Source organism: Corylus avellana, chromosome ca3 (genome assembly GCF_901000735.1).
Source record: "Corylus avellana chromosome ca3, CavTom2PMs-1.0".
NCBI lineage: Eukaryota > Viridiplantae > Streptophyta > Magnoliopsida > Fagales > Betulaceae > Corylus > Corylus avellana.
Window position 1 is genome coordinate 35542742 of NC_081543.1, and position 27884 is coordinate 35570625.

The 27884-nt window shown below is 35.7% G+C and overlaps 3 protein-coding genes across 7 annotated transcripts; 2 read left to right on the forward strand and 1 right to left on the reverse strand.

Annotated features, from left to right (window-relative positions):
- The first annotated feature begins 8411 nt into the window (after positions 1–8411).
- On the forward strand, positions 8412–10089 carry LOC132175275 (transcription factor MYB41-like). The gene is made up of 3 exons (XM_059587161.1): positions 8412–8638; positions 8769–8898; positions 9162–10089. The coding sequence occupies exons 1-3, from the start codon at positions 8506–8508 to the stop codon at positions 9910–9912; spliced, it is 1014 nt and encodes a 337-aa protein (XP_059443144.1). The 5' UTR covers positions 8412–8505; the 3' UTR covers positions 9913–10089.
- Positions 10090–13460: 3371 nt separating this feature from the next.
- LOC132173497 (uncharacterized) lies at positions 13461–24008 on the forward strand. 5 transcript variants are annotated; one of them, XM_059585011.1, is made up of 6 exons: positions 13463–13800; positions 15469–16807; positions 17647–17916; positions 18608–18763; positions 21905–22027; positions 22584–24008. In XM_059585011.1, the coding sequence occupies exons 1-5, from the start codon at positions 13793–13795 to the stop codon at positions 22022–22024; spliced, it is 1893 nt and encodes a 630-aa protein (XP_059440994.1). In that variant the 5' UTR covers positions 13463–13792; the 3' UTR covers positions 22025–22027; positions 22584–24008. The 5 variants fall into 5 exon arrangements, with proteins under 5 accessions (XP_059440998.1, XP_059440994.1, XP_059440996.1 ...); XM_059585013.1 differs by having other exon boundaries at positions 22605–24008; XM_059585014.1 differs by having other exon boundaries at positions 22886–24008.
- An 84-nt stretch (positions 24009–24092) lies between these two features.
- LOC132173498 (cytochrome b6-f complex iron-sulfur subunit 2, chloroplastic) lies at positions 24093–27114 on the reverse strand. The gene is made up of 5 exons (XM_059585016.1): positions 26937–27114; positions 26592–26839; positions 25306–25423; positions 24442–24624; positions 24093–24353 (listed from the first exon to the last, which is right to left on the reverse strand). The coding sequence occupies exons 1-5, from the start codon at positions 26973–26975 to the stop codon at positions 24252–24254; spliced, it is 690 nt and encodes a 229-aa protein (XP_059440999.1). The 5' UTR covers positions 26976–27114; the 3' UTR covers positions 24093–24251.
- Between the last annotated feature and the right edge of the window lie 770 nt (positions 27115–27884).

Sequence of the window (27884 nt, forward strand, 5' to 3'; positions counted from 1 at the left end):
ACGCCAATTGCTTACCTTAACGAGTATATATAGGATGTCGGTCTTCGATGATTTTAAGTATATATTGAAACCTCATTAGGAAACCATCATAAAATAATTAATTAGCTAGTATATGACCTAATTAGCTTTCTACTGTTTGAAGTACATCTATATATATATATATATATATTAAGATCTCTTTGCCACCAAACTTAAAGATGTGATGTTATGCGTTAATTAAATAAGTAAATTTACTTTTTCTTATCAAGTTAAACTTTTGAGATAAGTAAAGATAGATTTAGGACTTATTTGGGATTGCGCTTAAGAAATAGAGTTTTTAAGTCAAAAAAACGTTTTTTGACAAAAATTTTATTTTTAACATTTTGCCAAAAGTGCATTTTTGTCATTTTTAAGCTTTTTGAACCCTTAAAAACGCTTTTAATTTATTTACCAAACGACTAATTTTTTCTTCAAAATGATTTTTTTGAGTATTAAACGCATTTTTATGCTCCTCAAATACAATCTCAAACATGCCCTTAACATGATATATGAGGAAATGTCTTAAGTTCAAATTCTGGCTTCACAGTTTACTATCATTTTAATTAAATATTCAACGTGCAGTGTTAGGCTTCACTTGTTAATAAAGAGTTTAACTCCACATATAAGGGAGAGTTTTAATTAAATGATTAAATTTACTCTTTCTTACCACCTTAAACTTTTAAGATATAAGTGATGATTTATCATTAAGGTTAGATACATGTGAGTTCCATAAATTTCATGGTGGATTTGCAAGAATTGAACGGGAAGAGGACCATTGGGGAGGAAAATAATCATTTCTCTTAAGGTTGTACGTGATCCTTGGATCATTGAAACTTTTACAATGTAATGTTTTATAGCTAAGGATATTAATACAAGTTTGTAAGTGTGTGAAAAGCTTCAAAAAGAAAAGAGGGTTTTGTATTTAGTGAAATATTTATTAGTTTAAGGCACTACTTAAAATTAAGAAGAAAAAAAATGTTTAATTGGCCCTTGAGGTATGGGCTTTTATCAAGTCACTCCCTAAGGTTCAAAAGGTATCAATTTACTCCCCATGTGCCACGTTAATAAAAATATAAGAAATATTAAAAAAATATATAAAAACAATATGTGTGTGTGTGTGTTAGAGTAATCTAACTAGTAATATTCCTATTAACTTCAAATAGGGTTTTTTTTTTTTTTTTTTTTTTCTTAATTGAAAGTGTCAGTAGCTAATTATGTGAGTTAATCTCTTTCCACCCTTAAGGTCTATTGAAGGAGATATATATAAAATGAAAGCTGCCGTCGTAAATAAAAACAAAAAAGGTTTTCTGAAAGTCAAAATTATCAATGCCACTAACGAGTTATTTTCCCCCCTTTATATATTAAAACTATATAGGGTTGTTGAGATCACAAGAAAAAGAAAATCCCAGTGCATATCTTAGTTAATCCATAAAATAATATTTGACCAACTCCTTGTCGTATATAGCGATTGAATTATTGCTTCTTAATTGTCAACATAATTACGCTTAAGTATCTAAAGGGAGTACAATTATTAATTACTCACACCTTATCCATATATATATGTACGTTGGAACAAATCTAGAGCATTCAATTACAATGCTAGCTGCCTGAATCATCAACAGATCGGCCTTAACATTTTAGGTGCGCTGGCGATCGATCTCAATCGAGCTACCGGCGGCCGACTTGGTTCAGTTCACTGTACTGCTCCAGTGGTCCATCAAATACATGTGATATTTGTCTGTAACAATTGACCATATGTACCGCGTCACATGTATATATATATATATAATAAATTAATAATTTAATAATTTAATTATTATACTATATATGTATGAGACTGCAAGTCTCATAAGCCAATTAAGGCTTGTGGCCCTTGAGCCGAACCTGTAGGAGCCATGGCCTCAGTTCTTCATTTTTATTTTAAATTAATTTTATTTATTTATAATTATCACTATTACTACGATCTGTTTTTTAATGGATGCTTGGATCCTCGTTGGATTTTGTTCTTAGAAAATTTTTGTACCTAAATTAATAAATTATAGGGTGAGAACTGATCATTATTGTGTTTATTGGTTTTATTCATAGGGAGGAAAAGGGGGATCAAAGGTCATGATATTTGATATTTCTAATGCATAATAATAATAATAATAATAATAATAAAATCTATTTTTACTGAAGAATCAATTGATCGGGTGTGAATGATAAACTTAGAAGATTGTTGAGTGGTGATAAAATAAATGGATAGTCTTGGCTCGTTTTCCTCATGTTATGGGCTCTCTCTTTTCTACACGAGTCCTGACTTCTGCCAGGTCCACCTCTCTTATTGGGTAGCGCTTTGACTAGGCATAATGTTTGTTTACTAACCCTGGCGAATCACATCTTGGACCATACCTCGCCTTTCAGTGCATACGGTTCTGGCGAAGTAGTGGTATTGAATTAAATGTTACTTTCTACTGTTGTAATACCAAGGCGAGACGTCGTCTAATATTCAGCTGAGAATTTAGGAAGTGACTAAGTAACATAGTTATATACTCTTGAGTACACCATCACTCTTTCTCTTTTCTTCTTATTAATTAATTTTTAATAACTACCATCAAGGATGATTGTTTAATGACCCAAGAGAATCTTTAAAGTTGTTTGATAAATACTTGGACATTGGTTTGAATCCTGCAATGAAAATCTCTATGCTTGATTAGTGTAAATCACATTGATTCTCATTGATGGTCGGGTAAGGTTGGGTCAAATTATGATTCAGTCGGACTTCAAAAAATGTATGCGGTTCTCGCTGTTTAGGCCTTTCATGTGCGGCTTCTAGTGAGTATGTGCTATTATAATCACGTCTAGATATTATATATAACTACAATTGATCTCCCCGTTGCCATTATATACGCTTAGAAAAAAGAAAAAGAAAAAGAAAAAAAAAAAAAAATCTAACAACCATTTGATGGGATTGAGGTATATAGAAATGGAATCTGACACGCGGCTTCTTTTACTAAAAGGATGCATTGCATTTTCCACTGTCCACGTGATAAATTGATGCAAGTGCTTGCCACTAATCATCCATTTATGGACGGTCAATAATCATACATTCTAGTCAAGGGATTCATATTGATGATGAGTCAATGATTGAAAAGTAAAACGTGGGCTCCGTCCTAAACGTTAGCTTAGGAAAATTGTGACACTTTCAAATCTAGCTAGATGCATTCACCCTATTACAAAGTGCCAGGATTTTATTAGTAAATAAATAGTACCAAATTTTATTCAAATATTATATCCGCAGTCATTTTCATCATCAATGCTCCCAACAGTTATTTCATCTCATTAATCTTTCAAATTTTCCAAATTTTTAACTTCACTGAATTATCTTAATTAAATAATGGGAAAAAAAAATCATATTTAGTTTCAAAGTTTTTATTTGATTTGAATTTAGTTCTTGAGTTTTTAATTTCAAGAATAAGGATTCTCAGGTTTTGTCCAAATTTTAAATTGGTTCCTCTAACAGTTTTCTATATGTTATGTGTGTCTCATTTAACATGTTATGGTTCATCTCAACGTCTAACATTTTTTTTTTAGCTCTACAAATCTAGAAGATTAGGATGACGAAGACTATTGTTTTTGTTTATGGAAATGGGTCTTTTGTTTTGTTTTGGGTTTTTATTTTTTAATTTTATGGATGACTTAACTCTTACTGATATGTTATTGATATTAAAGGCTGATATGAACGATGGCGTGTCAATTAAAACATATGTTACATATGACAAACCATTCATTTTAGCGGAAAAGTGAACATATTTAAAATTTGGGCAAAATCTAAGGACCATATTCTTAAATTAGAAACTTAATGACTAAATTCAAATTTGATAAAAACTTGAGAGTTAAATATGATTTTTTTTTTTTTTTCCTAAATAATGGCATGATTTTTTGTTTTTAACATTTCCGTACAAGGGGAGGAAAATGGAGGAGAAATATTCAAACTAGTGACTTTCACTTCATAAAATATGGTCTTCAATTGATTGAACTACCTCTTAGAGACGATATGAAAATTATTGAGCTGCTACATATATAAGATCGGAAAATGGGACTTGGGAAAAAGAACCACTTGTATTTTATTTTATTTTTGAATAAGAGACGGCAACTCATGCCCTAGAAAGCAAAAAGACAAAAGAAAAAAAGAGAAAAAAAAAAAGACGGAAACAGCTATATATAGATAATATATATATCATCAGTTATTGCCCGGCCGGGTAATAACTGTCACCACCCCATTAGATTTCATTGCAATGTTTCAAACTTCTCCCAAACTTTTGTTGACGAGAGAAAACATCCAATCCAATGGCATAAACAGTGACAGGGAAAACTAGTGGAACCCAGTAAGAAGAATGTGATAGGACCCAGATATGATTGGTGCTAGCTTTAACAGGTATTAGTGTAAAGGAAACCTGACATTACGGCATATATATAGTTCAGTTTTTTATTTTTTGTTGACTTTCGATCAAGAGTTCGAAATACGTTAGTTTTTATGCCACTGGAGGCTAATCCATTAAAATCACAGATCGTGCAAATTTGTGAAGATGAACAAAAGATATTAGCTAGGCTCTTCTTGAAATTAAAGCATTAATATTGTTACTTTAGGCAACTGGTTTGCACCCGGCCCAGTTCAATGCTGAAAGTGCTACGGTTTTGGCGTTTTAAACGTAGGTCTTAGTGTTAAACCACATAAATCTATGTGTGTGATTGCTTGTTTTTTATTTCTTCTTATGTTTTGCAACTCACAAGCTTTTTGTTTTTTTTTCCTGGAGCATTAAGTAGCTAGAGCGTAAAATTCAGATATAATTTTTAAAATTTATTTATAATAGATAAAGAATTATGACCAAACAACCATGAATGCAAACTGTACTTAATTATTCACTGGATTAATATTGGTCAAACACAAGAAACAAAAAGCACGATTTTTTTATTTTTTTATTTTTTCTGTTCAATGTGGGAGAGGGGAAATGGGGAATACAAAAGGCACGATTGAATTTGATGGTCAGACACTTAATAGTCACATGATTATTAGTTGTGTTAAGGAATCGAGTGGTTGGGGGAATTCGGAAAACTATGGTCACTGTGATGATGATGAAAGCCACTAATTATACCATTCCTTCTCTTCGCTCTAGAATCATCCTTCCTAATAGTCTAAGACTCTCACCTACGATCTGTCCAAATCAATTCCATCTGATAGCCAATATTCATGCTAAAAAAAGGTGGTCTTTTTTTTTTTCTTTTTTCTTTTGTTCTTACTCTTTGAATTTCTTTCGTTTTCTATGCATTAATATCTCATTTTGAACATGACCAATACATAGTGAAAATCTATGACCGACAAGAGCCTTTACATACCGATCCAATGCACGGGGTGAAATATCAGGTAAGGTTTCTTCAATCTTCACGCAAACATCCCATGATTGAAATGGGAACCTAATGTCCATGCCACGTACAACGTTTGCCTCTCGTTAGAACCCTATAGAGTACCAGCATATATACTTTTTGCTTTGGCATTTGTAAATGGACAGAAAAATAGACTCATTATCTTGAAAAGTATATAGATTTTTTATGCGATTAATAATTGTTGGATATCTTTATCAGGAGAAAAGACGGGATTTAATAATGCACGTTAGGACGAGACCCTTGGGTTGACTACAATTTTGTTTGAGGACTGAAATTTTGGATTTTGTAATGGATCCAAAAAACTTTGGGGTTTGTTACTAATTATGGATTAGGGCATGCTTAATTATATAATTAAATTCAGCTGACTGCTCATGCGCTGCTTATTGAATTCCCTCAGCTGATTGACTGAATGTAAGAAAAAGCACTAGGATAAGGTACTTAAAAAAACAAGTAATGCATGAGAGAATAACTTTCATATCCACACATAATCCCACGACATCTAGAATTAATCGATCACTAATCAAAATCAATTTTCTTGCCAATGATTTTCAGTTTAAATGATACTTCCTAGATTTTTTTGTAAGAAAATGATATTGATAGCGAGTATATTAAAGTATTGATTAAATGATTAAATTTATGTCTTCTTATAAGTTTAAACTTTAAGGATAAATGATGATTTAACATGGTATTGGAGCTATAAGTGAAGCCCCACATGTGAAACTCTAATTTAAGTGAAAGGTAAATTGACAAAGTCAGAGTTCGAACGTAATTTTTGGTTCGAAGGTTATCAAAAAGAGTACTATGAGTTGGTTTAATTTTTTTACGATGAGTATACACATGTAAGTGTGAAAAGATTGAGTCTCACATTGAAATGATCGATGACATAAGTACGAGTGATTAATATTGTATAGTTGGCCCAAATTTATAAGCTTAAATTTTTGGGTAAATTAATGTCTCAATATGCTATTTATACTATGATCTCATTAAAAAAAGCTTGATCTCCAAAGTATTCTAATCTCTCTAAGACGTGGTTGTTGGTGGAGTTTCAACAATCTAAGAACGTTTCTTGGATAATCATGTGAATGAAGATGACATTGGAGGTACTGCAATTGCTAAAGCAGCAAACTCATCCGATCATGTTGCTAAATCAAGGCGCATGAGACTCTACAACGGGCATCTACCCTGTCCGGATGCAGTGAATACCTTGAGATAGCAATTTTCTTGTATGAATATTTGTAATTCATTTAAATTTTGTCAGCTGTATAGCAGGAATAGTTCTCCTTATTGTCTCTCCTTAGCTGTACATGTTGGGAACACATTATTTCTCTCATTTTTGTTTGGTCTCTGTGTCAGTTACAAATGACAATACATTTGCTCTGTTTTGGTATAAGTTGACCAAAACAATTTCTTACAAATCGGTTCATTAATGGCACTAGAGTCGATAGTGATGTACAGTATGATGGTGGAGTGACATACGTGTAGACAGGGGCAGACTCAAGATTTATATTATGGGGGGACGAACTTACCTGAATATATAAACACATAGATACATATAGTATCTCTTTATGTGTATTTGTGTATGTTTATCTAAAATAAATATATATAAGCCTTAAATTTAATTTTATAGTAAATTGTAAGTCATTATTGCATACAAAAGTTATGTTTTAAAGTAGACTAAAAACGATCTATAGGATTAAAAATTTTAGAAGGGGGCAAAAAGACAATTTTGGAGGGACAAAACTAAAAGAAAATTTTTAGAAAAGGGAAAAAATATAATTTTGGAGATAAATATATAAAAAATTATATTTTAATAACATTTTCAAAATGTTTGGGAGGACATTCATCATATCCTAACCATATGCCTGCTTCTGCCCTGCGTATTGACAAGAGTTTCTGTAGTAAGTGCGAGTGACTAATATAATATAGTTAGATCCAAACTCATAAACTAAAGTTTTCAAGTTAAATTATGTCTTAACATTTTATATTATATTTTTAATAATTAAAAAAAAAAACTCCTTAAAATGTTAATCTCCCTCAAATCATATATGATTATCTCACTAGTTACGTACCCAACGGTTTGAACTGTCCAAACAAGTCAATTCGCTACGTGCTCACCACAAAAACAATTAATGAAGCGTAGAAGGAGAAAAGAAAAGTAAAAAAAAAAGATGAGAAAGAGAAACAGAACAAGCAAGCCGAATCCACATGTGCACAGTACACAGTGCACATAACTCGGTCAGCTTGGCGGCTTGGAGCCATGCAGTATGGAGTATGGACACGAGAGGTCCCTGTTACGCGGTCTACGGAAGCGTCACTCGGGGATTTACGTGGCGAAATAATATTGGTGCCAGCTAATTCCAAAAGTAAAATAGGGGGACAGCGGCTTGCCACGATTTGTATCATTTGATTTTGATGACAGCGAATTAACACAATTTTTCAAATAATTTTGTATATTTCATATCCACTGTTCAACAATCTGAGACAAATACATGATGGTGCATGCTGAGGAGTGAGGAGTACTGAGGAGGGAAGGGAGACAAGACAGGGAGCTAACATCTGTGGGTCTACGGCTCTTTTTCACTGGATTCCTAGACAACCAATACCATGTTGCCACGTTACACACGTTTGACTGCCACTTTCGGAGATGATTAATTAACAAGCAATTAGACTACCAGATTTATGTATGCATTGATTATGAGGGTTGAAATTGTTATACATTTACAGTCGGACACAGAAAGATAGAGAGAGAGAGAGTGTGTGTGTGTGTTTGTGAGAAATTGACTGTGCCTGTGATTTTTTTTTTCTACACAAGAAGACACGTCTCTTGAGTGTAGCAGGGGCGGTACCGAATCCCATTGACTTAAGCAATTTTTCTTAGCATGCCTTATTTTCTCTACTATTTTTTTATATATATATATACGCACAGCAGTACATGGTTTTCAATAAAAGCTCATCATCCCCTATTTCTCTCTCTCTTTCTTTCTCTCGGTCTCTCTGTCTCAGACAAACACACTCTTCTATATATCAAAGCATTAATAGATCACAAATTTTTGTGAAGATACGATGGGAAAATCTTCTTGTGGTGACAAAGATGGGTTAAAGAAAGGTCCATGGACTGCAGAGGAAGATCAGAAACTGATTGATTATATTCAAAAGCATGGACACGGTAGATGGAGAATCCTTCCTAAGAATGCAGGTGTGTATCTTTTTTTTATACGTATATATATTTCTGCTTGTAACTTGTTTTTTCTCGCTGTCATGTCTGATTTATATAGATTGTGATCAAAATAAAGGCTTTTCATCCTTTCTGTTTTGTTTATTATCAGGTTTGAAAAGGTGTGGAAAGAGTTGCCGGCTTCGCTGGACAAACTATTTGAGACCTGACATCAAGAGAGGGAGGTTCTCGTATGAAGAAGAAGAGACCATAATACAATTACATGGTGTTCTGGGAAATAAGTGAGTACTACTGCATTCATTTGTTTTTTTCTTACTCATTTTCCTTATATTATAAGCAATAAAGGTGCACCATGGATGCTAATTATGCAAAAGTATGTATTGATAATTGAAGTATACCTAATTCATGGACTTCTTTAGATTTGTACAAGTCAATGATGTTACAGGAACGTACCCATTGGTGAATATTTAAAGTTCAATTCCCCACAAATTTAAAGAAAATATTGAATGGTGTATAAATCTTTCTTTTCACTCTGTCTCATCAGGTGGTCAGCTATTGCTGCTCACTTGCCTGGAAGAACAGATAACGAGATCAAGAACTATTGGAACACCCACATCAGAAAGAGGCTATTGAGAATGGGAATTGATCCAGTGACTCACACCCCACGCCTTGATCTTCTCGAACTCTATTCGATTCTGAGCTCATCTCTCAACAACTCATCTCAGCTTAATCTCCCCAGTTTGCTAGGAATCGGGCCTATTGTCAATCCAAATCTCCTAAGTCTAGCCACAGCTCTCTTGTCATCTCAATGCAAAAACCCTGCAGACAGTGGTTCTAATTCTCAGTATCTTCAGCAAAACCAGCTTGACAATATCCCAATTGATCAAAATCAGTTCCAATCCACCCAACCAATTCAGCTAAACACAACTTTTTTCTCCCAAGCAAACCAAGATCAAATTCAACCTTTTCAAGGTGAAACCCAGCTGACAGAAGCCAAAATGGAGCAACTCTCTTCAGACCTTACCAATTTTAGCAGCTGCCAAACTTCTTTGCCAAATTTATGGCAAAATAACGTACATCATCCTGCAGGTTTAGCTATGAGCGATATTCCTTTACCAAATTTCAGTTTTGGCTCTCTTATGTCGACAGCTCCATCAAGTCCCACTCCCTTAAATTCAGCATCTACTATCAGCTATGCCAACTGTAGCACTGAAGATGAGAGGGATAGTTACCGCAGCAATTTTTTGATGTATGATATGCCAAATAGCTTGAATGCCCGTGGATTGCATATGTAAGACAGCAGGCGTACGTCAAGATTCAAGAAGCTGATATTTTCATATAGATTTAAGCTGTGTCCTTGAGTGTTTAACGTTCAGATTTAGCTTGGGATTTTAATTGTATAATCTGCATGACTTCTACGTACGAACTATATTAATCATGCATTAATTGATCTTTCTCCAACATTATGGTTTGTTTCAAATCGTTTTATATTTTATAGACTTTTATATGGATATTCTAGTGGTTGGTGTTTCACCTCGTCCTTCCAAACTCCATGAGCATGCACCTAATTAACTTCGAATGTTTAGGTTGCTTTTCATAGTTAGGAACCTTAAATGGTTAACAACATTATTACTTCATTTTAGTAAAATCCAACGTCCAAAAATAAACTAAAATAGATACAAGGTAAAATTATGAAATTGAAAAAACCAAAAAGACGTGCATACATGTATTTATTGGGAACAATGTTATTTAGTAAACTATTATAAGATCGTCTTATAATTAGGATTACTTGAAAATTAAAATTAGCACTTGATTTTTATTGTCATATATGTTATTCTACTTGTATGACAATCGTATAATAGTTTATTAATTAGTAGTAATTATCTGTATTATTCAATCACCTCATAAGAGATGAAGTTCTAGGAATACATCAAAGCTGGAAGACAAAGAGACAGGAAAAATGAACACCAAGGACACCTTATATAAACACCGAAAAGATAGAAGCGAGAAAATTCATAGTATAGTACATTAAGAGAAAGTAAAAGTGGACCCAATGTAATTAACTGCTAATTAAAACACTGAAAAAGAAGTGTATAGAATACAGGGGAGTTCCGTCTACGGTTTAAACTCTATGCTCGTTCGTTCAACTCATGATATGCTAAAGAATACCCGACAACATTGTTAGTTTCCGCAGGCTATGTAGCCGGAACTACTGGAGCTTACAGTAGCCCGCCACGTGTCCAGCGACGCGAAGGTGGTCCAGGTCATTCCTGAATGATGGTCCATGGCCTAGCATAATGATCAGCAGTGACGACCTCCATTAATGCACTTGGAAGGGTGCTGCCGTGCTGGACTAGCTATGGTTTCCTCATCGTGGTGGTCCTGCTGGTGGAATATATATTAGGATTTCTCTCCTTTTAAAATAAAATGTTTATTTTGTTAAAATAAGTGTTGATAGGGTGTCTAAAAAATTCAAAAAAAAAAAAATGATGTATATCACCAAATGCACCAACTTTAAATTTTGATCGTAAAATAAATACTATCGGATCCTATATATTCTATTTTGATGGCATATATATATATATTGTATGCAAATTAAAAATTGTTTAGACAATCCATGTTTTGCATTTCAAAAAATATAATAAAACAATTTGGAGACTTCATGAATCTTAAATTCGGAGACAATTAAGCTTCTCTTATCTTTTAAAAGTCTCTATCCTTATTGAAATTTTTACTATTGATAAAAGTTTTTTTTTTTTTTTTTTGGTAATCCTCACAAATCTCCCATTCCATTGGTCAAATTCTGAATCTTTTTCCTTAGTAATTAATTGAAGAAATACCATTAAACTACAAGAATTAACATGATGAACATCGGTCTTCGTAGTTGTTGGAAACTTAATTTTATCCAACTAGCTATATCATTTTGACTAATTACCTACAAGATTGTGTTAGTGTAAGGAGTACTACTAACAACAACTTACATCCAGATCTAAGATTTTATTTTTTTTCAAAGAAATAAAAGAAAAGAATATTAATAATATTCTAAAAGCAACCCACATCCTCGATCAACTGATCATGTCTGTGTTACTTTCTTTGGCTCAAAAAGAATTAAAAATTTAAAAATTATGATAATCAACATAAGCAAACAGGATAATTAAAAATCTCAAAATACAACCACCATTATAACAACAAAAACAAGAAGAAATCATAACCAAATACAGGCAAATCAAAATAATAGTTAGCATCTTACTACCCCGGAATGAGACCTCAAAGGTTGAAGACAAATATGAATGCTGCCAATGAAGCTAGTTGTAGCGGGCCTTAATGAAAATTAGGAATACTAACAAGAGAACCCCATAAAACTTAGCTCTTGACCATATTTCAAGGGAACTTGAGAGACTAAAAAATATATTTACAACAGTTGAGGGATCTCTTTCGTAGTGAGCCTGAAGCCCAACCAAATCAAATTTGTTGAAGCTCAGATCCGAATTTGATAAATTCGAAGGACTAAATGGGTTCTTCGAAAAAGAGACAAGAGACCATGGATCTGCTACAAAATAGCATGGTAGCAGTGTCACGTATAGCTTACGCGTGCCATGGAGGCGTGTGTGATATGCCTAATGGGATAAGAGTCATAGGATAGAAGAGAGTAGACTGATGAAGGTAGATAAGAGGTGTGTAGTAGGGCTGAGCAAATTACCGATTAACCGACTTTCGAACGACACCGACCGTTACCGACTAAATGGCGGACAATAGGCGGCATGATTTTTTTTATTCCGAATTTTTCGGTTCGGTAGGTAGAAGAGGTATTTTAACCAAACCGACTTTACCGACCGACGCTCAGCCCTAGTGTGTAGATAAAAGAGGTGATCAATGGATGTAGACTAGTCTAAAGAGGCTAGTGGTGGGGACATAAGGTAGCTAGGGGAAGGAGTTCTTCCCTCCTCCCTAGAACGGAGTACTAGGGGGAGGTTTGTTTCACGGGGAGATTTTTTGTTAGAACATTGGGTACTCACAAATCCCATTAAAAAACTTTAAACATTTGAGTTGTTCTACAACTAAGCACTATCTCAACTGGGATTGAGGAGCATAGTACTTACTAGAGCTAGCAATTTTTAACATGACTCTCAAACCCAACACCAATTAAATATGAAATTAGCATGTTAGAGTCTTGTGTAATTGAGTTCAGGTCAAATTGGGTCGACTCCCTTTAACCTATTTAATAAACGGGTCAACCCACTTAACTAGTGGGTGACCCATTTCACCCATATACTAGTAAAACGGGTTATGTTTGTGCCAACTCAAAACTAAATATTTATTAAATGAATTATGTGACGGAGGTGTGCCGTGTCAAGTTTAAAGAGTCTGACTTTAAATTAGTCGTGTTAGAATTTTTTTTTTTTTTTTTTTGAGCAAAGTCGTGTTAGAATTAACCCTCAAGAGATTGACGGACCAAAAAAGGATCAAACACAAATTAGATGTGTCAATCCCAATTGAGAAGTGCTAGGAAATCAAATAAATGAACCCAAAATTTTTTTTAAACTGATATGGCAGACCGTGAATAGGAGACAATGGAGAGAGAATTACATTTTTTTAATTTAAAAACACTCGTCACATCAATTTAAAATTTTTTTTGAATTTATTTATTTAGCTCCCTAACACTTCCCAGCCCAATTAGCCCATCAAGCTAATTAAGGCAATGGACCCAAAAAATTATTGAGAGGAATTTGTAAACGATAAAAATTGTATCCCTCGGTAAATGTATCCCCATTTTAGTATTTTGTAACCTAATTTTTGAAAAGAAAAAAAAAAAGGGGCCAGAAATAAAAAGGATAAACACTAGTTACACGTTGGCCAAAACTAGTAAACAGAAAAACAAGCACTCAACCAGACGTTGGTGTTCCGGTCAGATCCCAACATTTCAGCCCTCTCTCAGTCACAGCTGCCTCAATCTCTCTCACACACACACTCGCACGCCACCACAAACCACTACAATAGTACCATGCGCCAACTCAGCCCCAGCCGCCAAGGATTGGTTGCGGCGGCGAGGGATGAGACACGTTAGACGCCGATGACGGTGTATGCACTGGCGTCGTCAGAAAAACGCCGCCCAGTCGGTGTGCTGCGCCAGCTGCGTATTCTAGAGCACACCACCGATCCTGTACACCGATCGCCATGGCCAGGTCGGTGGCTTCTAGAACTTTCTCTCATTTCGTTTAATTCTTTTAGAGTTCGAATGATTGCGGTCTGTCTGGGAAAGTTGAGAAACTAGAAAAATGAAAATCTTTGTTGCATTTAAATTTTGAATTGAAATTGCACCTCTAATAGGGCTAATAGTTTCAATTCGGAATACACTTGAAGTAAATAAATGTGTACATGTTGCTGGATAAGGCATGTAAATGTAATGATTTGATGCCAGTAATTTGTGTCGTAGAAGAGTTTGTATAAATTATCTGATCGAAGCGGGCATGTTCTCAATCTGGTAAGATATATCCTCGTATAGATGAGGAAGCCACTGATGCTGTTTATGAATGAACCATTGCTGCTCTAATTTGTGCTTCTTGAACCATAGTTGTGGAGACAGGTTTTTCATTAACATTATGAGATGTATTGCCATAGAAACTCCACTGATCCTTAGTGAAGAGAATCAAAAGTCTATGAAATTCTTATCATGAATAAACTAATTGATGCAAGGAGGCATATATGGCAAGCAAATTGATAACCTTGCTTTAATTATATTTATTCCTTTGCGAATAACGGAAGAAAAGCCTTTTCCAAACCTGTCTATTCTTCCTATAATTGTAACGACTCAAGGAAAAACGCTAGCCACATCTGCTCTATCACCCCAATCATCCCAAAAGGATTAGTCAATTTGGAATTTCTCTAGAATCAATTATAAAATCCAGTTTCACCTAGTAAAGGTTGAAGGCATCAACACTTGTTGATTCCCTAAGAATGCCAAGTGTTGATAAACAAAGAGAAATTCTCTTTCAAAACATTATTCAAAACTCCATGAACTGTTGTGTCTGGCGACTACATATTATTATCCCTAAACAAAACCCTAAGTAGAGCAAATTATGAAGAACCTAAGTAAAATTTGCCAATTCTTGTTTTTGCTCCTAGTTAGGGTTTATTTATTTATTTTGTATACTTTTTGTGTACTTAGAGACGCCTTACGTTTTTAATGATGTATGTCAATTACTTATAAAAAAAATTTGCCGATTCTGATGCACCTTCCAAGCGGCATTTGAATGTTGTTTTGAACATAATCCTTCCCAAAGTCCTAAATCTATTTAGTTCGAATAAGGTTTGAACGGGACTTCAATCGGCATCCATCTTGAGAAGTCAAAATGTTTCGTTCGAATCACATGTGAAACAATGTTGAACTAGATCCATTCCAGGGACTTTAGAGAGCTTTGTTTGAAGTGCATGGGAAACATTTTTGAGCTAGCCTATCTTGCGAGAGCTCAAGGAGCTTCATTCAAAGGGCATGGTAAAAAAGAGTCCAAATGGTCTTGGATAGAGAGCTTCATTCAAAATAAATTGCGTTTGAACATCCTTTCAAACGATATACGTCAGCTTCTTTATTTTAGCATCTTGCACCTGTGGGAAGATATGAGATATTCTGCAATGCAATTGGCACATTTTGCATCATCACGATAAATTTATAGATAAGATTGTTTCTTGATCATTCTACGCTCATCTTCAAACATTAAGATCTCGTAAAATCTGCATAACTTGTATAATAACAGTTATTTAATGTTTATAATTTTTTTTTAAGTTAATGTCCAGGTTTATGCTCTTGTTAGCTTAGTGCATTATGAATTCTAGATACATTTTGTAATGTGCAGATTTTGGACCTGTGGAAATGTGAGGAGGGTTGCACATTCCCTCCACCCAAATCGGAAGAGATGCGGCTTAGAACTAAATGGTGATGGAGCATTGAATGTACTTGGGCCTTGTTACTTCCTACGCAGGAAATTCTCACTGTATAAATTTTCTTTTAGAGAACCTTCCCCTTTTACTTTATATAAAGCAAAAGAGAGCATATCACGCAGTAGTGGTTTCAGAAACTTCTACGGCCTTGCAGCAAGTAAGACAATTTCTCACCAGGTGCAAATTGCTTGGAAAAGGTTTTCTCAGGTATGTTCCTACAGTGGGCCAGCTGCAAAGCCAATATATCAGATTGCATGTGCAGTGAGCCTTGCTTTGACGCGATCAAATGTAGTTGTCCCCGGTGTTATTGCTATCATAATTGGAGAGCTTGCTTGGACACAACAAACATGGGCAGAAGCAGAATACTTGCCAACAAGGGATACATTTTATATGCATGCCCAAGATGGACATGTTTATTTGACCTTGCTTGTGTATTCATTTCTGGAGGGTTTTATCTTGTTTCTTAGGGCTATTTATTTAGCAATTTTGTTCTCACCCTGCATAGCTATGGCTCCATTTGCGGATTCCCTTGGTGTTGAATTTAGGAAAACATGGCTCCACATCGTTCATCTTACACTTGAAAAGGCAGGTCCAGCATTCATAAAATGGGGTCAATGGGCTGCAACCCGACCAGATCTCTTCCCCAGAGATTTGTGTTCCAAACTTGCAAAACTTCATAGCAATGCACCAGCACATGGTTTTGCATTCACCAAAAACAGCATTGAAAGGGCATTTGGTAGAAATCTGCATCAAATCTTTGAAAATTTTGATGAGAAACCTGTGGCATCAGGAAGTGTTGCTCAAGTTCATCGAGCTACACTGAAATACAGATATCCTGGTCAGCCAATCAAACCTGTTGTTGTTGCTGTGAAGGTTCGACATCCAGGTGTTGGTGAAACAATTAGAAGGGATTTTATGATAATTAATTTTGTGGCCAAAGTCTCTAGGCTCATCCCTGCTTTGAAATGGTTGAGATTGGATGAAAGCATACAGCAATTTGGTGTCTTCATGATGTCTCAGGTTGATCTTTCAAGGGAGGCTGCTCATTTAAGTCGTTTTATCTATAATTTCCGAAGATGGAAGGATGTGTCATTCCCAAAGCCTCTGTATCCCCTGGTGCACCCCTCCGTTTTAGTGGAAACTTATGAACAAGGTGAAAGTGTTCTACATTATGTTGAAGAGCTTGAAGGCCATGAACAAATTAAAAGTGCCCTTGCTCGAATTGGAACCCATGCACTTTTAAAGATGCTTTTGGTACCTTACATTCTCTTTGCAACTCTTTTTCCCTTTTCTTTCACAGTCCTTGTCATGGTAACTTGTGATTTTAAATACTGATAGTTGAGTTGGTGCTTAAAAAATTTTGTTGTATTCTTCATCTGTCCTGGAAAAGTTAAAAGTTGTATAATAATCTCTCCATGAGTCGCACTGGAATCCATGATGATAGAATCCAGATCGACTATATGACTAGTTTTGCAAGTGAATTATTAGTTTTGCAAGTGAATGATAATAAGCACATGATACATTCTTTGGAAACTTATTTCCATCGGAATGAGATTTGCATCATCTTGATATCTAGCCAGTTAAGATAATTATTAAATTTATCCAGTCATTTAAGTCATGTATGAGAGGACCTTATTCCTGCACCTTAACTCCTGAACCATGTACCATCCTTCTCTCTCTCTCTCTAATTAAAATGTACAAGTTGTTGTATTGAATGGTGAAGTGTGTCTCTAGAAGGTTTATACTGGTCGATACCTTGAAGCATTGATATTGTTGTCCTTTTACTTTTTTATGTATGTCCGTGTCACAGTTGACAGCTTGAGAAAGATATTCAGTTCCTTGTCCATGATAAGGCGAATGTCTCAAATATTTGTGGCTACAATTTCTATGTAGGTGTATCTTCTACCATGGAGCACGAAAAGTATAAGATTACATGCGTATAATACCCGTGAAGCATTTTGGTTTAACCATGAAGTGACTTGAGAGCAACATGAGTTCTCAAGTTGCCAGTTATCAATTTGGTCTTTATGAAATTCGATGTTTCCTGAGTGAAATAGTTGGTGACTATGCTGATAAATTGCTTTTAACTCCAGGTAGATAACTTTATTCATGCGGACATGCATCCTGGAAATATTCTTGTACGAGCAACACATAGCAAAACATCACATAAGCAGATTTTTAGATCAAGGCCTCACGTCATTCTACTTGACGTAGGCATGACTGCTGAACTTTCTAAGAAAGATCGAGTGAATATACTGGATTTCTTTAAGGCTGTTGCTCTTCGAGATGGCCGCACTGCTGCAGAGTGCACACTTAGATTGTCTAAACAACAAAACTGCCCAAATCCAAGGGATTTCATTGAGGTAATGCATCTGCAACTTAGCTTTTGTGTTCTTGTTATGAAAAAATAGACAATTTTTTATTGCTTGTGGCTGCTTCTGGAAAAGAAATCATGCATTTGCTAATCTGGTTGACATAAGAATCTTGCATACAATTATATCATCATTTACCATACTCTTTATATTTTCATCTAGTGAACTTTTAAATCATAGACAATGCACATGCAGCAGTAATACTGTTATCTATTATGGGGCTCATAAGACAAGATCGAGTTCTGAGGGGGTCATGTTGTAATATGTATAAGTACTAGTGTAAATTTAGCTAAAAAATGATAATCTAAATTGTAACTTTTTGCGGTTGTGCAAGCCATGGTTCCCCACCAACAAACCTCCCGTAGATTATAACTAGTTAATATGTTTTACTGTACCCAAGTTGGCTTTAGTTCATGATGTCTCAGAATTCGACCTGAACCTTGAGTCTGGTTGTCTCTAAAGATCTAGGTTAAACTCATTCTAGATTGAATCTAACAGCTGGTTTTGCTGAAGACTCCAAAGCTCCATTCCTTCCAAATTTTGGAGCCCAGTCGTGCAATATGTGGTGTTATGATTTATTCTTGTTTGGATTCTAATTAATGAATGGCTTAAGATACATCACAGTTCACTATAGTTATTATAAGTTGAGTCTAAAATTTTAGAAGTTTTACTGGTTTAACAGGAAATGGATAAATCTTTCAGTTTCTGGGACTCCCAAGAAGGTAATGTTTTCCATCCTGGTGACTGCATGCAGCAATTGCTTGAGCAAGTTAGGCGTCATAAAGTCAACATTGATGGCAATGTTTGTGCTGTGATGGTAACCACTTTGGTGCTTGAGGTAATTTCTGCCTTTTTTCTGTATCCCCTCGTGTATCACTCTCATTTTTTCACCCTCTGAAAGATAAAGTTGCAGATTTTTTTGGTGGTTACCCCATTTTTACTATCACTTCAATTAAATGAGTCAACTATGGTTATTATAAGTTGCTTGTGTGTTAGTTGTGCCAAATTCCGATTTTGTTGGTTTTTTTTTTTTTTTTGTGAATAGATTCATTGAAATTGTGAGTATTGTTCATAGTAACTAGCCTATGAACCCTAGCTCAAATGGCACCTCACACCCTACCCCCAGGTCATAAGAATGGAGTGGAGGGTGAAGTGTGGGTTTAAGACCTATAGGGTGCATGTATAATTTACCAATAATAGAAAAGGATTATTACTTATCAAAAAAAAGAAAAGGATTATTCATGTCACTTTTAGTTAGAGTAATGCTACACTTCACACCCATGTCACTCTGACATGATCTGTTTTAAGTGGTCGACATCATAACCCACTTAAAACATGCCATGTCAACCGGTGTGACATGGGTGTGATAAATGGTATAAAAAGTAGCATTATTCTTTAGTTATTGTAAATACATATTCTTTGTTTAGAAAGAAAAAAATATATTGAATCACAATACATTTGGTGAATTGGAAGAGGATTTGTGCTCCGATAGAGTTAGGTGGGTTAGGAGTTCGAAATTTGATTCAATTTAATTGAGCTCTTTTGGGAAAATAGTTGTGGCAGTATGCTACAGAGAGAGGCTTTATGGAGATTGGTGATTGCAGCTAAATATGAGAGTATGAGGGGTGGTTGGAGTTCAAAAGAGGTATTGGGAACTTTTGGAGTGGGCATGTGGAAACATATTAGAAGGGGGTTGGATAAGTTTTCCAATTTTGTTTGCTTCGAGGTAAGGGGTGGGTCCAAAGTAAGTTTCTAGCATGACATTTGGTGTGGGGATAGCCTGTTGAACCTTTGTTATCTAGCTTTGTATAGTATTCCTCGACATAAAGACACGTGGGTGGTGGATAACATGCAATATCAAGATGGAGTTATCCAGTGGAACGTCATCTTTACGCGTTTAGCCAGGAGTGGGAGATGGAGATGATAGTCTCCTTCTTTGAGAGGCTGTATTCTTTCCAGGTTCGACATGGCGAGGAGGACAGGTTATTTTGGTGTCCTTCCAAGGGGGGTCAATTTGAAGTAAATTCGTTCTATAATGCGTTAACTAGCCAGGCTAGACATTTATTTCCAGGGAAGAGTATATGACGTGTAAAGGCTCCGTAGAGGGAGGCATTTTTTGTGTGGACAGCAGCCTTCGGGAAAATTTTGACGCACAATAATTTGCCAAAAAGGAATGTTGTGGTGGTAGAATGGTGCTGTAGCATGTTGGCCCGGTCAAAGAGGTAATTGTTTAGTAAAGGAGGTGTGGAGAATGGCCCCATTGTGTCTAATGTGGATTGTTTGGAGAGAGTAGAATGCACGATGCTTTGAAGATCAAGAAAAGACGATGGACGAGCTCAAAAAGATGTTTATCAAAACTCTTTTCCATTGGGCGGGAGCATTTTATGTTTCTCAGTTTTCTACTATGCCTCAATTTGTGGCTTTTTGTTCTTCTTTTCGTCTTCAGTGAGGCTTTTCTTTGTATATTCTTGTGTACTAGGGTTGTACCCCTTTGTGCTTTTCAATGAATTACTTATTTATCAAAAAAAAGAATGGTGTTGTATGTGTAAGAAGAGTGAGGAGTCCATTGATCACCTTTTACTTCATTGCGAAGGCGCACGAGAATTATGGAATTACATTCTTTCTCTGTTTGGGGTAGAATGGGTTATGCCGAGACGGGTGCTGGATTTGTTGACTAGTTAGGGTGTTGTGCGTGGAGGTGGTCTAGCCAAGGAAGTTTGAAGGCTGGTTCCGTTGTGTGTGGAGGTGGTCCAGCCAAGGAAGTTTGGAGGCTGGTTCCGTTGTGTGTAATGTAGTGTATTTGGCATGAGAGGAATGCTCAGCATTTTGAAGACGTAGAGATCTCAATGTTCGAATTGCGGAAGTTTCTGCTTAACACATTATATATATGGATAGCGGATCATCATAGCTTGCATGTTTTTACTTATGCTGATTTTTTGAATTTATGTTCTTTTTTTTCCTGTTAGAGGCTCCCTTTTATACTTCCTATGTACTAAGGGTACACCCTTTGGTGCTTTATTAATGATAGGAAATTAATTTTCACAAAAAAAAAAAAAAAAAATCTTAAAGCATTTTTTGTTAGACCTTTTAACTTTTCGGACTTAGTTTTAAAACCTTTCATCCAGAATTTTTTATTCGTTAAGGTAAAGGCTCTTGGGAATAATTTTGTGAATATGTAAATGTATCATAGTTAGAAGTTAGTCGTCTTTCAAATTGTCATGGATATTTGATCCAGGCAGTTTACAATAAAATTTTGCTTACTTGACAAGCTTAAGAGGTTTTAAGCAATATGATAATTTATTCAGAATTTTTAATCTTCAAAGTTAATAAATCTGGAGAAGGTTATTGCTGGCATGGTTCAACAATTTGTTTTCATGGTGCGTTCCTTAAAAGAGTATTCTTTGATGAATTCATTTGGTAGAAATGCATTTGTGGAAATATTGTTGCAGAACTGAAAATGTTGGAATTGTAATAATTATCAAAGATTATTTTGTTTAGATAATAATTTTGCTTTTTTGATAAGTAGCTCCAATGGAGGGGTAGGGGGCGAGTTGCATGAAGCGTCTGACCATTCTTCCACCCCTTTTATCACCTGCTTTGTGTGTGAGTGTGTGTTTGGAAATGCACTTATTTGCTTGAATAATTTTATGACAACATATTTGTAACCCCTCCACCCAATTCTTTCTAACCCAACATTTTGGCCACAAACACATTCACATACTTTCATGAAGGCTTTTCCTGTGAGCCTTAGGGGCAAAGGACAATGCCATAGGCTGATAGGCTAATATAAGATTTAGAATTATGGAATAGCATATTATTTATTTTCTTTTAGTATTTTGATGTAGTAGATATATCTGATTATATGCATTGTTTACTTATATATTGATGCGGCCTTGAATAACATATGTTTCTATAGATTGTCTAAAGAAACTTTATCAGTTTTATTATACTTTTTTTGTTGCTTTTTTACTCCCTGTAGGGGTGGCAGCGGAAGCTGGATCCAGACTATGATGTGATGCACACATTGCAAACATTGCTATTTAGAGCTGACTGGGCCGAGTCTCTCTTCTACACCATTGAAGGACTCATGGCACCCTAAAAGGTGCCAACCTGTTTACCTTGAATTTTTTTTCTTCTCTAGAAATATAGGCACTGATTGCATAAAAATTTAAAATATAAAAATAAAGGAATGCATATTAGAATCCTGGGAATAACTGTCTTTGTTCCTAGACCTTTATATGATTCTTTGTTTTGGTAGAATCACTAGGAGCCTGTTGTTTTACTCTTCCTTTACTATTACTTTTTTACTTGTTGCTGTAACTCATACCTTCCAACGTAAAGCAAAATCATAAAAAGGAAAAAATAAAGTAGCACATTATTTTTCCTTTTGATATAGCTGTCTTTTTCTTCCATGTGTATACATGAATGGTCGTGATTTATATGATTGGTTGTCGAGCTTCATTTAGCGTTCTAGGTTTATAATTTGATGTTAAAATGAGTAGATTGTTCTGATGATTGGCTTTGTCACTTGCGGTTCTGATTACTACTGAAAATCGCATTTTGTTTCTTAGTTTGTTTTTTTTTTCCTCATCCGCATGCCTGATATTTCCTCTCTTCTCAATGATTCTTTTCGAGAATTTTTATCAACATCATGATAGAGACACTTCATTTGCTTGAAGATGATGTACCGCCCAAATTGAAGATGGCATTTGAAAAAACCAGTTACAAAAAAAAGGGGGAAGGGATGGCTTTGTTTTATTCCTTTTTGCATGGGATAAAAAATTGAATGATGGACCAAACGAAGTAATCTCTTATGAACTGAATTGAGAAAACATCAACGATTGTTGTACTTCATTTCCTGTCAACCTGTGTTGCATCTTTGCTTTTAAGACTCAAAAAATACAGATTCTTCATATACTTGGCTTAGTTTGACATGCTCAGTATCGGGCTTTGCGATCAGTGGAAGGGGATGCTATTGAGTGGGCCATTACATTACACAAAATGAACACCGCTTGATGTCACACCTTTCTGCTTGACAAGGTGCTACCTGTGACACTAGCCATAATGGTATAGTTTCATCGTTATGTTTTTTTTTAGTAAGAAAAATAGAGGGACAACATACTTCTAGTGAAGAGTTTGGAGGTGGCCCATTTTGCTCCAAAGCGGGCGCAGAAGTTTGCACTTCTATGAATTTTCTTAGATTCCCAAGAGGGCAGGGAAGGTGAGGAGTTTACATGAGATGATTGATGAGATCTGCCAGTCAATGGTGTGCTGGGTGGTTGAGGGCAAGGATAACTGAGAGAATTGCCTTCCTAAATGTAAGACTGAAGATTAAGAGAGGCTTCCATTTGGGCAGCACAAAGCTTCACCTATGTTGGGATCACAGGGAGGGCCTATACAAGATTGGGCTTGAATAATTTGCCCGAAACAGTCATGGCACATTGCAGCTTGCATGGAGAATTTGTCACGGATGGCATTGTCAAAGTTAATCTTAAAAACATTGGTCGGAGGAGGGTCCCAGGCTCCCAGCAATGGACAGGGGTGTTGGAGGACTTTTTCTTCCGTGTTGTATGCTCTAGCAATTCTTTATTATTATTATTATTATTATTTTAATTTGGCTAGTCATAGGCTTTTTAAGAGCAAAGGCGTCCAAAGGCCAAAATGATTCCCTCTAAATTACACTAGGCAAAAAAAAACACAGCTAAGAAAGTTGTGCTTGAGAGATTCCTCTTCACTTTTGCAAAGGGCACAAAGAAGATCGGCGCTAGAAGGGGAGATGAGGAAATGAGATGCGAGCGTACCATGGAGAGAAGGATGTTCCAAGAGATTTTCCAGAGGAGTAACTTTAACCTTTCATGTAGGTTAAATGGACCTCTGATCATCTTGGAGGGGGTTGGCAGACTTTGTAAAGAAATCCCCTGTAGAGAAATTCCCAGACGGATTTTGGACCCAGATGAACTTGTCCTAGAGAGCACTAGAAGAGGTTCATGGGTATCGGAAAACTGACTCACACCAATCCAATCAACCCGAGTCACCTAGGTGCTACTTATGGTGGTGGTCACCGTGGTGTGAGATATCGCACAGTACCACTAGTTTTGGCCACAAAAAACTAGGGACAATTAACCTGAAGAGATGGAGTAGGAGTAGGAGTGTGTGTAGCATTACTCAAACATAAAACCTCAATCAAATTACAAATGGGCAATTAGTTAATACTCAAAAACAGGGCTTTTAATGCTTGAAGTTTTTGTAATTTACTATGGCTGTTCATAGCAGCTAACAATGGTTTTAACAATGGAATTTGGTGTGACCCTGTAACATCCTTAAATTTAAGCCCACCAAGGCGCCTCGCCTGTTCTGAAATCCGTTTCGACCCACGGAACAAACACTACCTTCCCATCGTCAATATCTGCATGTGCCAGAGCCAATGACTGCACCAAATGAAGATAACAACTATACTTAGCACGGAGAGAGAGAGAGAGAGAGAGGAAGGAGAAGTCCATTGATTTTGTGACTTACCAGAGGAGCAGGACCCCTGACAACCCTGCCTTGGTTGTTGTACTGGGAACCATGGCAGGGGCATATGAACTTCTTTTCTGCAGTATTCCATGGCACTACACAACCGAGATGTGTGCAGACTGCGTTGATGCCATAGGTTGCTAGACTTCTATCATTCTCCACAACAAGGTAGGTTGGGTCTCCCTGCAGTTTCATTACAATTTCCAAAACATTTACTTAGTGCCCTTGAAAATGTGTATAAAACATATTAAGGGCCTTTTGGGTGTGTTTAAGGGGCTTAAATTTAACACTCAAAAAATTCGTTTGAAGAAAAATATACATTTTGGTAAAAAAATTGAAAACGCTTTTAAGGGTTTAAAAAGCTCAAAAATAGCTAAAAACTACTTTTGACAAAAGCTTAAAATAGAGCTTTTGCCAAAAAGGATTTTTTTTTTTTTTTTTTTACTTAAAAGCTTTATTTTTCAAACACAATTTCAAACATGTTTTAAGAGCCTGTTTGGATGTGCATTTGAGGGGCCTAAAAGTACGTTTAACACTCAAAAAGTCCGTTTGAAAAAAAAGTACCCGTTTAGTAAAAAAAATTGAAAGCGCTTTTAAATGTTCAAAAGCTTAAAAATAGCTTAAACACATTTTTGGCAAAAGCTTAATTTTTTTAACTAAACTCTATTTGTCAAACGCAATTCCAAGTATGTTCTTGAAATAGCTTTTTAGACATTTGTTCTTGAAACGGAGAAATATTTGAATTTGCCGGCTATATAAATAAATATGGTCAAGAATTATAAAGAGATTCAATGTTTGTTTTCTCAATTAATGTGTAAAAAAAAAAAAAAAAAAAAAGCAAAACAAAACAAAAAACGGGAATACCTTCAACCCTTGGGTTAGTGTTCTGTCACCAGGGCCATGGGTCTTAAGCCATTCAGATGCAATGACGTCGTTTCCAATGGCATCCTTTGCTACGGTACCACCACCACCACCACCGGACCTGTTCAGTTGCCAACAAGGAGTACAACAAATCAAGATCCAGGAGTTGCAGGAATCATAGTTAATAGTTTGGTGACAAACCTGAAATGAAGTATAATAGTTACAATTGGATAGAAATAAGTTGATTTACTGGATTCTATCATTTTCACGGGGTGCAAAATCAATGAAGATCTCCTGTGCAAAAATTAACCATGACGGTTGCAAAATTCGAAAAACAAAAACAAAAAAAACCTCAAAAGTTATTTTTTCATTGAAAGCAAGAAGATCTCCAGTGATTTTCATTGTAGGGAGCTGAAAGATTCTTTGGCTAAGAGATTGAATTAATTTAACGACAAGATCATCACTGGTGATCCAGGACAGGGGGAGAGAATTTTTAATTTTGGATACCAATTGAAGAAGCGTACAATAGAACTTGCAACTTTAGACACGACTTACGAACCCAACACAAATTCAACATAAAATCAGCATATTAGAGTTGAGGTGTCTGATTTAAATGGGTTGGGTTAAGAATGACCTATATAGTTTTATACTTATAGCTCGACACTACCTGCAAACTCCATACAAATTTAATACAAAATTAGCAAGTTACAATTAAGAGGTCTGATATGTTTAATTAAATTAGTCAAGATAGAGTTGTCTTGTGCAATCCAATCCTAACTTGTAAACAAAAATTACCACCCCTATTGTAAGGAACTCTCAGAATGCATAACCGATACAAGACTCTGAAAGGAGACTGTAAAATTGACAAACATATCCAATCAAGTCTGAAGCTTTTTCAGCGAAAAAGTAATTAGCAGCAGTATTATCAAATCCAGTACAAAACCCGAATTTCTAGAACATGAAATTTCCATATTCTACCATCTGAAGATGATAGTTCTGTATAAAACTCTTCAAATCCTTTTTTTTTTCCATCGTTGTCACTTACTTTCTCCATCTCCAAATAGATAGGATGTCTTTTTCTTTTTAATTGTTCCAAAATATATAAGAATTTTCAAGAATAAAAACATTTTATCTACCAACTCTCCATATTACTCTTAAATTGGACTCTCAATTTTTCAATTTTAACCCCCACTAAGAAAAATTATTATATTCTTATTTCGTTTATTTGAAATTATTAGAATTAGACCAACAAAAAAAAAAAACGAAAGAAAGAAAGAAACTGAACTTACCCTGGTGGGGCAAAGAAGGTAGCATAAGGAACCAACATGCCAGCCGTGGGGAGAGATAAAGCGCCTAACAAAAGCAGATTCAGGAGCTGCCGCTTGCCCATATCAGGTACGCGGTCGGCCGGAATGCTGGTAGCCTGGCAAGCGATTTTCATACCCTTTTCCTTTTCCTTTCTCGCCAGCTGGGTTCTTGCGGGCTTCAGCATCGACGCTTGGGATGAAGAAAACATCCCGTTCTTACTATAGCATAGCTGAAAACAAACACGAGCAACATGATTGATTGGTTGTAATTGTAGAGTTCCTGATGATGAAGATAATAAGACTGTATATGAAGAATGAGTGATTTACCTGGGAAGTGGTCGAAGGGGAGAGAGTAGAGGCAGCCATGGAAGAGAGCTTGAGAGAAGAGAAGTGGGTCTATTGGATATGTGAAGGAGATGAGAGATATGTAACTCTGAAGTGTTAGCTCGTGGTCGTGGATAAGGCAAGAGATGCGATTGATGGGAGAGAGACGGGGTTGCAGAGCCACATATTGGAGATACGAACATTTATGTTTTTTTTTATGTTTTAAGTGCTTTGTGAATAGTACACATAAACCGCTTTCTGAAAGTGCAATGTGAATGCGCATTTTTCGGGGGAAATTATACAATTCCCCAAAGTTTAGGGTTGATTTCAAATTAAATCCCTAACTTTTTTTATTTTTTCAGCTCAAACTCTTTAACATATTTCCATTAATATTATAAGTTTCACGAGGTAATTTAATTTTGGATCATAACACATTTTGATCATTGAATTATACATCAGATTTCATCTTCATTCCTTTGCTATTAATTGTTTCAACTTAGGCATCGAAGTTCTAAATTAATCTTGAAAAAGAAGTTCTGAATTACCAAAAAATAAATCTAAGAGGCGAAGATAAGGCAATTGGTTATTACATAATGGTTCACCACTAGTTGAGTTAGCTCTCATTTTCTTTCATTTGTAGCTTAAAATTTATCACGACGACTAAATGAAATCTTAGGGTGCAAAATAATGTGGAACGTTTCAATGCAACACACTAAACCCATACTCCCTCATCACTCACACCCTTAATCTACGCCCAATCTTGACCACCAAACTCGTCGTTGCCTCTAGCACCACTACCACTGTCGACCATTTATCCCATCCACACTAAATCAACAAACTCAATGCCCACCATTAAGGTTATTGAAAAGGCGCTAATGTCACTAGAGATCACCTAGTTCTCTTCGTCGTCTAGGTAGAGCCACCCACTCAACAGTGAATACATGGCCAGCA

What these genes read in the sequence shown, in the direction of transcription:
- LOC132173497 (XM_059585011.1), top strand. An exon ending in ATCCAAGGGATTTCATTGAG is followed by an intron (nt 17,917 to 18,607) that starts GTAATGCATCTG and finishes CTGGTTTAACAG; the next exon opens with GAAATGGATAAATCTTTCAG. An exon ending in TAACCACTTTGGTGCTTGAG is followed by an intron (nt 18,764 to 21,904) that starts GTAATTTCTGCC and finishes TACTCCCTGTAG; the next exon opens with GGGTGGCAGCGGAAGCTGGA.
- LOC132173498 (XM_059585016.1), bottom strand. Translation starts at nt 26,975, where the DNA reads ATGGCTGCCTCTACTCTCTCCCCTTCGACCACTTCCCAG. An exon ending in CCCCTTCGACCACTTCCCAG is followed by an intron (nt 26,840 to 26,936) that starts GTAAATCACTCA and finishes GTTTGTTTTCAG; the next exon opens with CTATGCTATAGTAAGAACGG. An exon ending in TCAGGGGTCCTGCTCCTCTG is followed by an intron (nt 24,354 to 24,441) that starts GTAAGTCACAAA and finishes CATTTGGTGCAG; the next exon opens with TCATTGGCTCTGGCACATGC.
- LOC132175275 (XM_059587161.1), top strand. Translation starts at nt 8,506, where the DNA reads ATGGGAAAATCTTCTTGTGGTGACAAAGATGGGTTAAAGAAAGGTCCA. An exon ending in AATCCTTCCTAAGAATGCAG is followed by an intron (nt 8,639 to 8,768) that starts GTGTGTATCTTT and finishes GTTTATTATCAG; the next exon opens with GTTTGAAAAGGTGTGGAAAG. An exon ending in CATGGTGTTCTGGGAAATAA is followed by an intron (nt 8,899 to 9,161) that starts GTGAGTACTACT and finishes CTGTCTCATCAG; the next exon opens with GTGGTCAGCTATTGCTGCTC.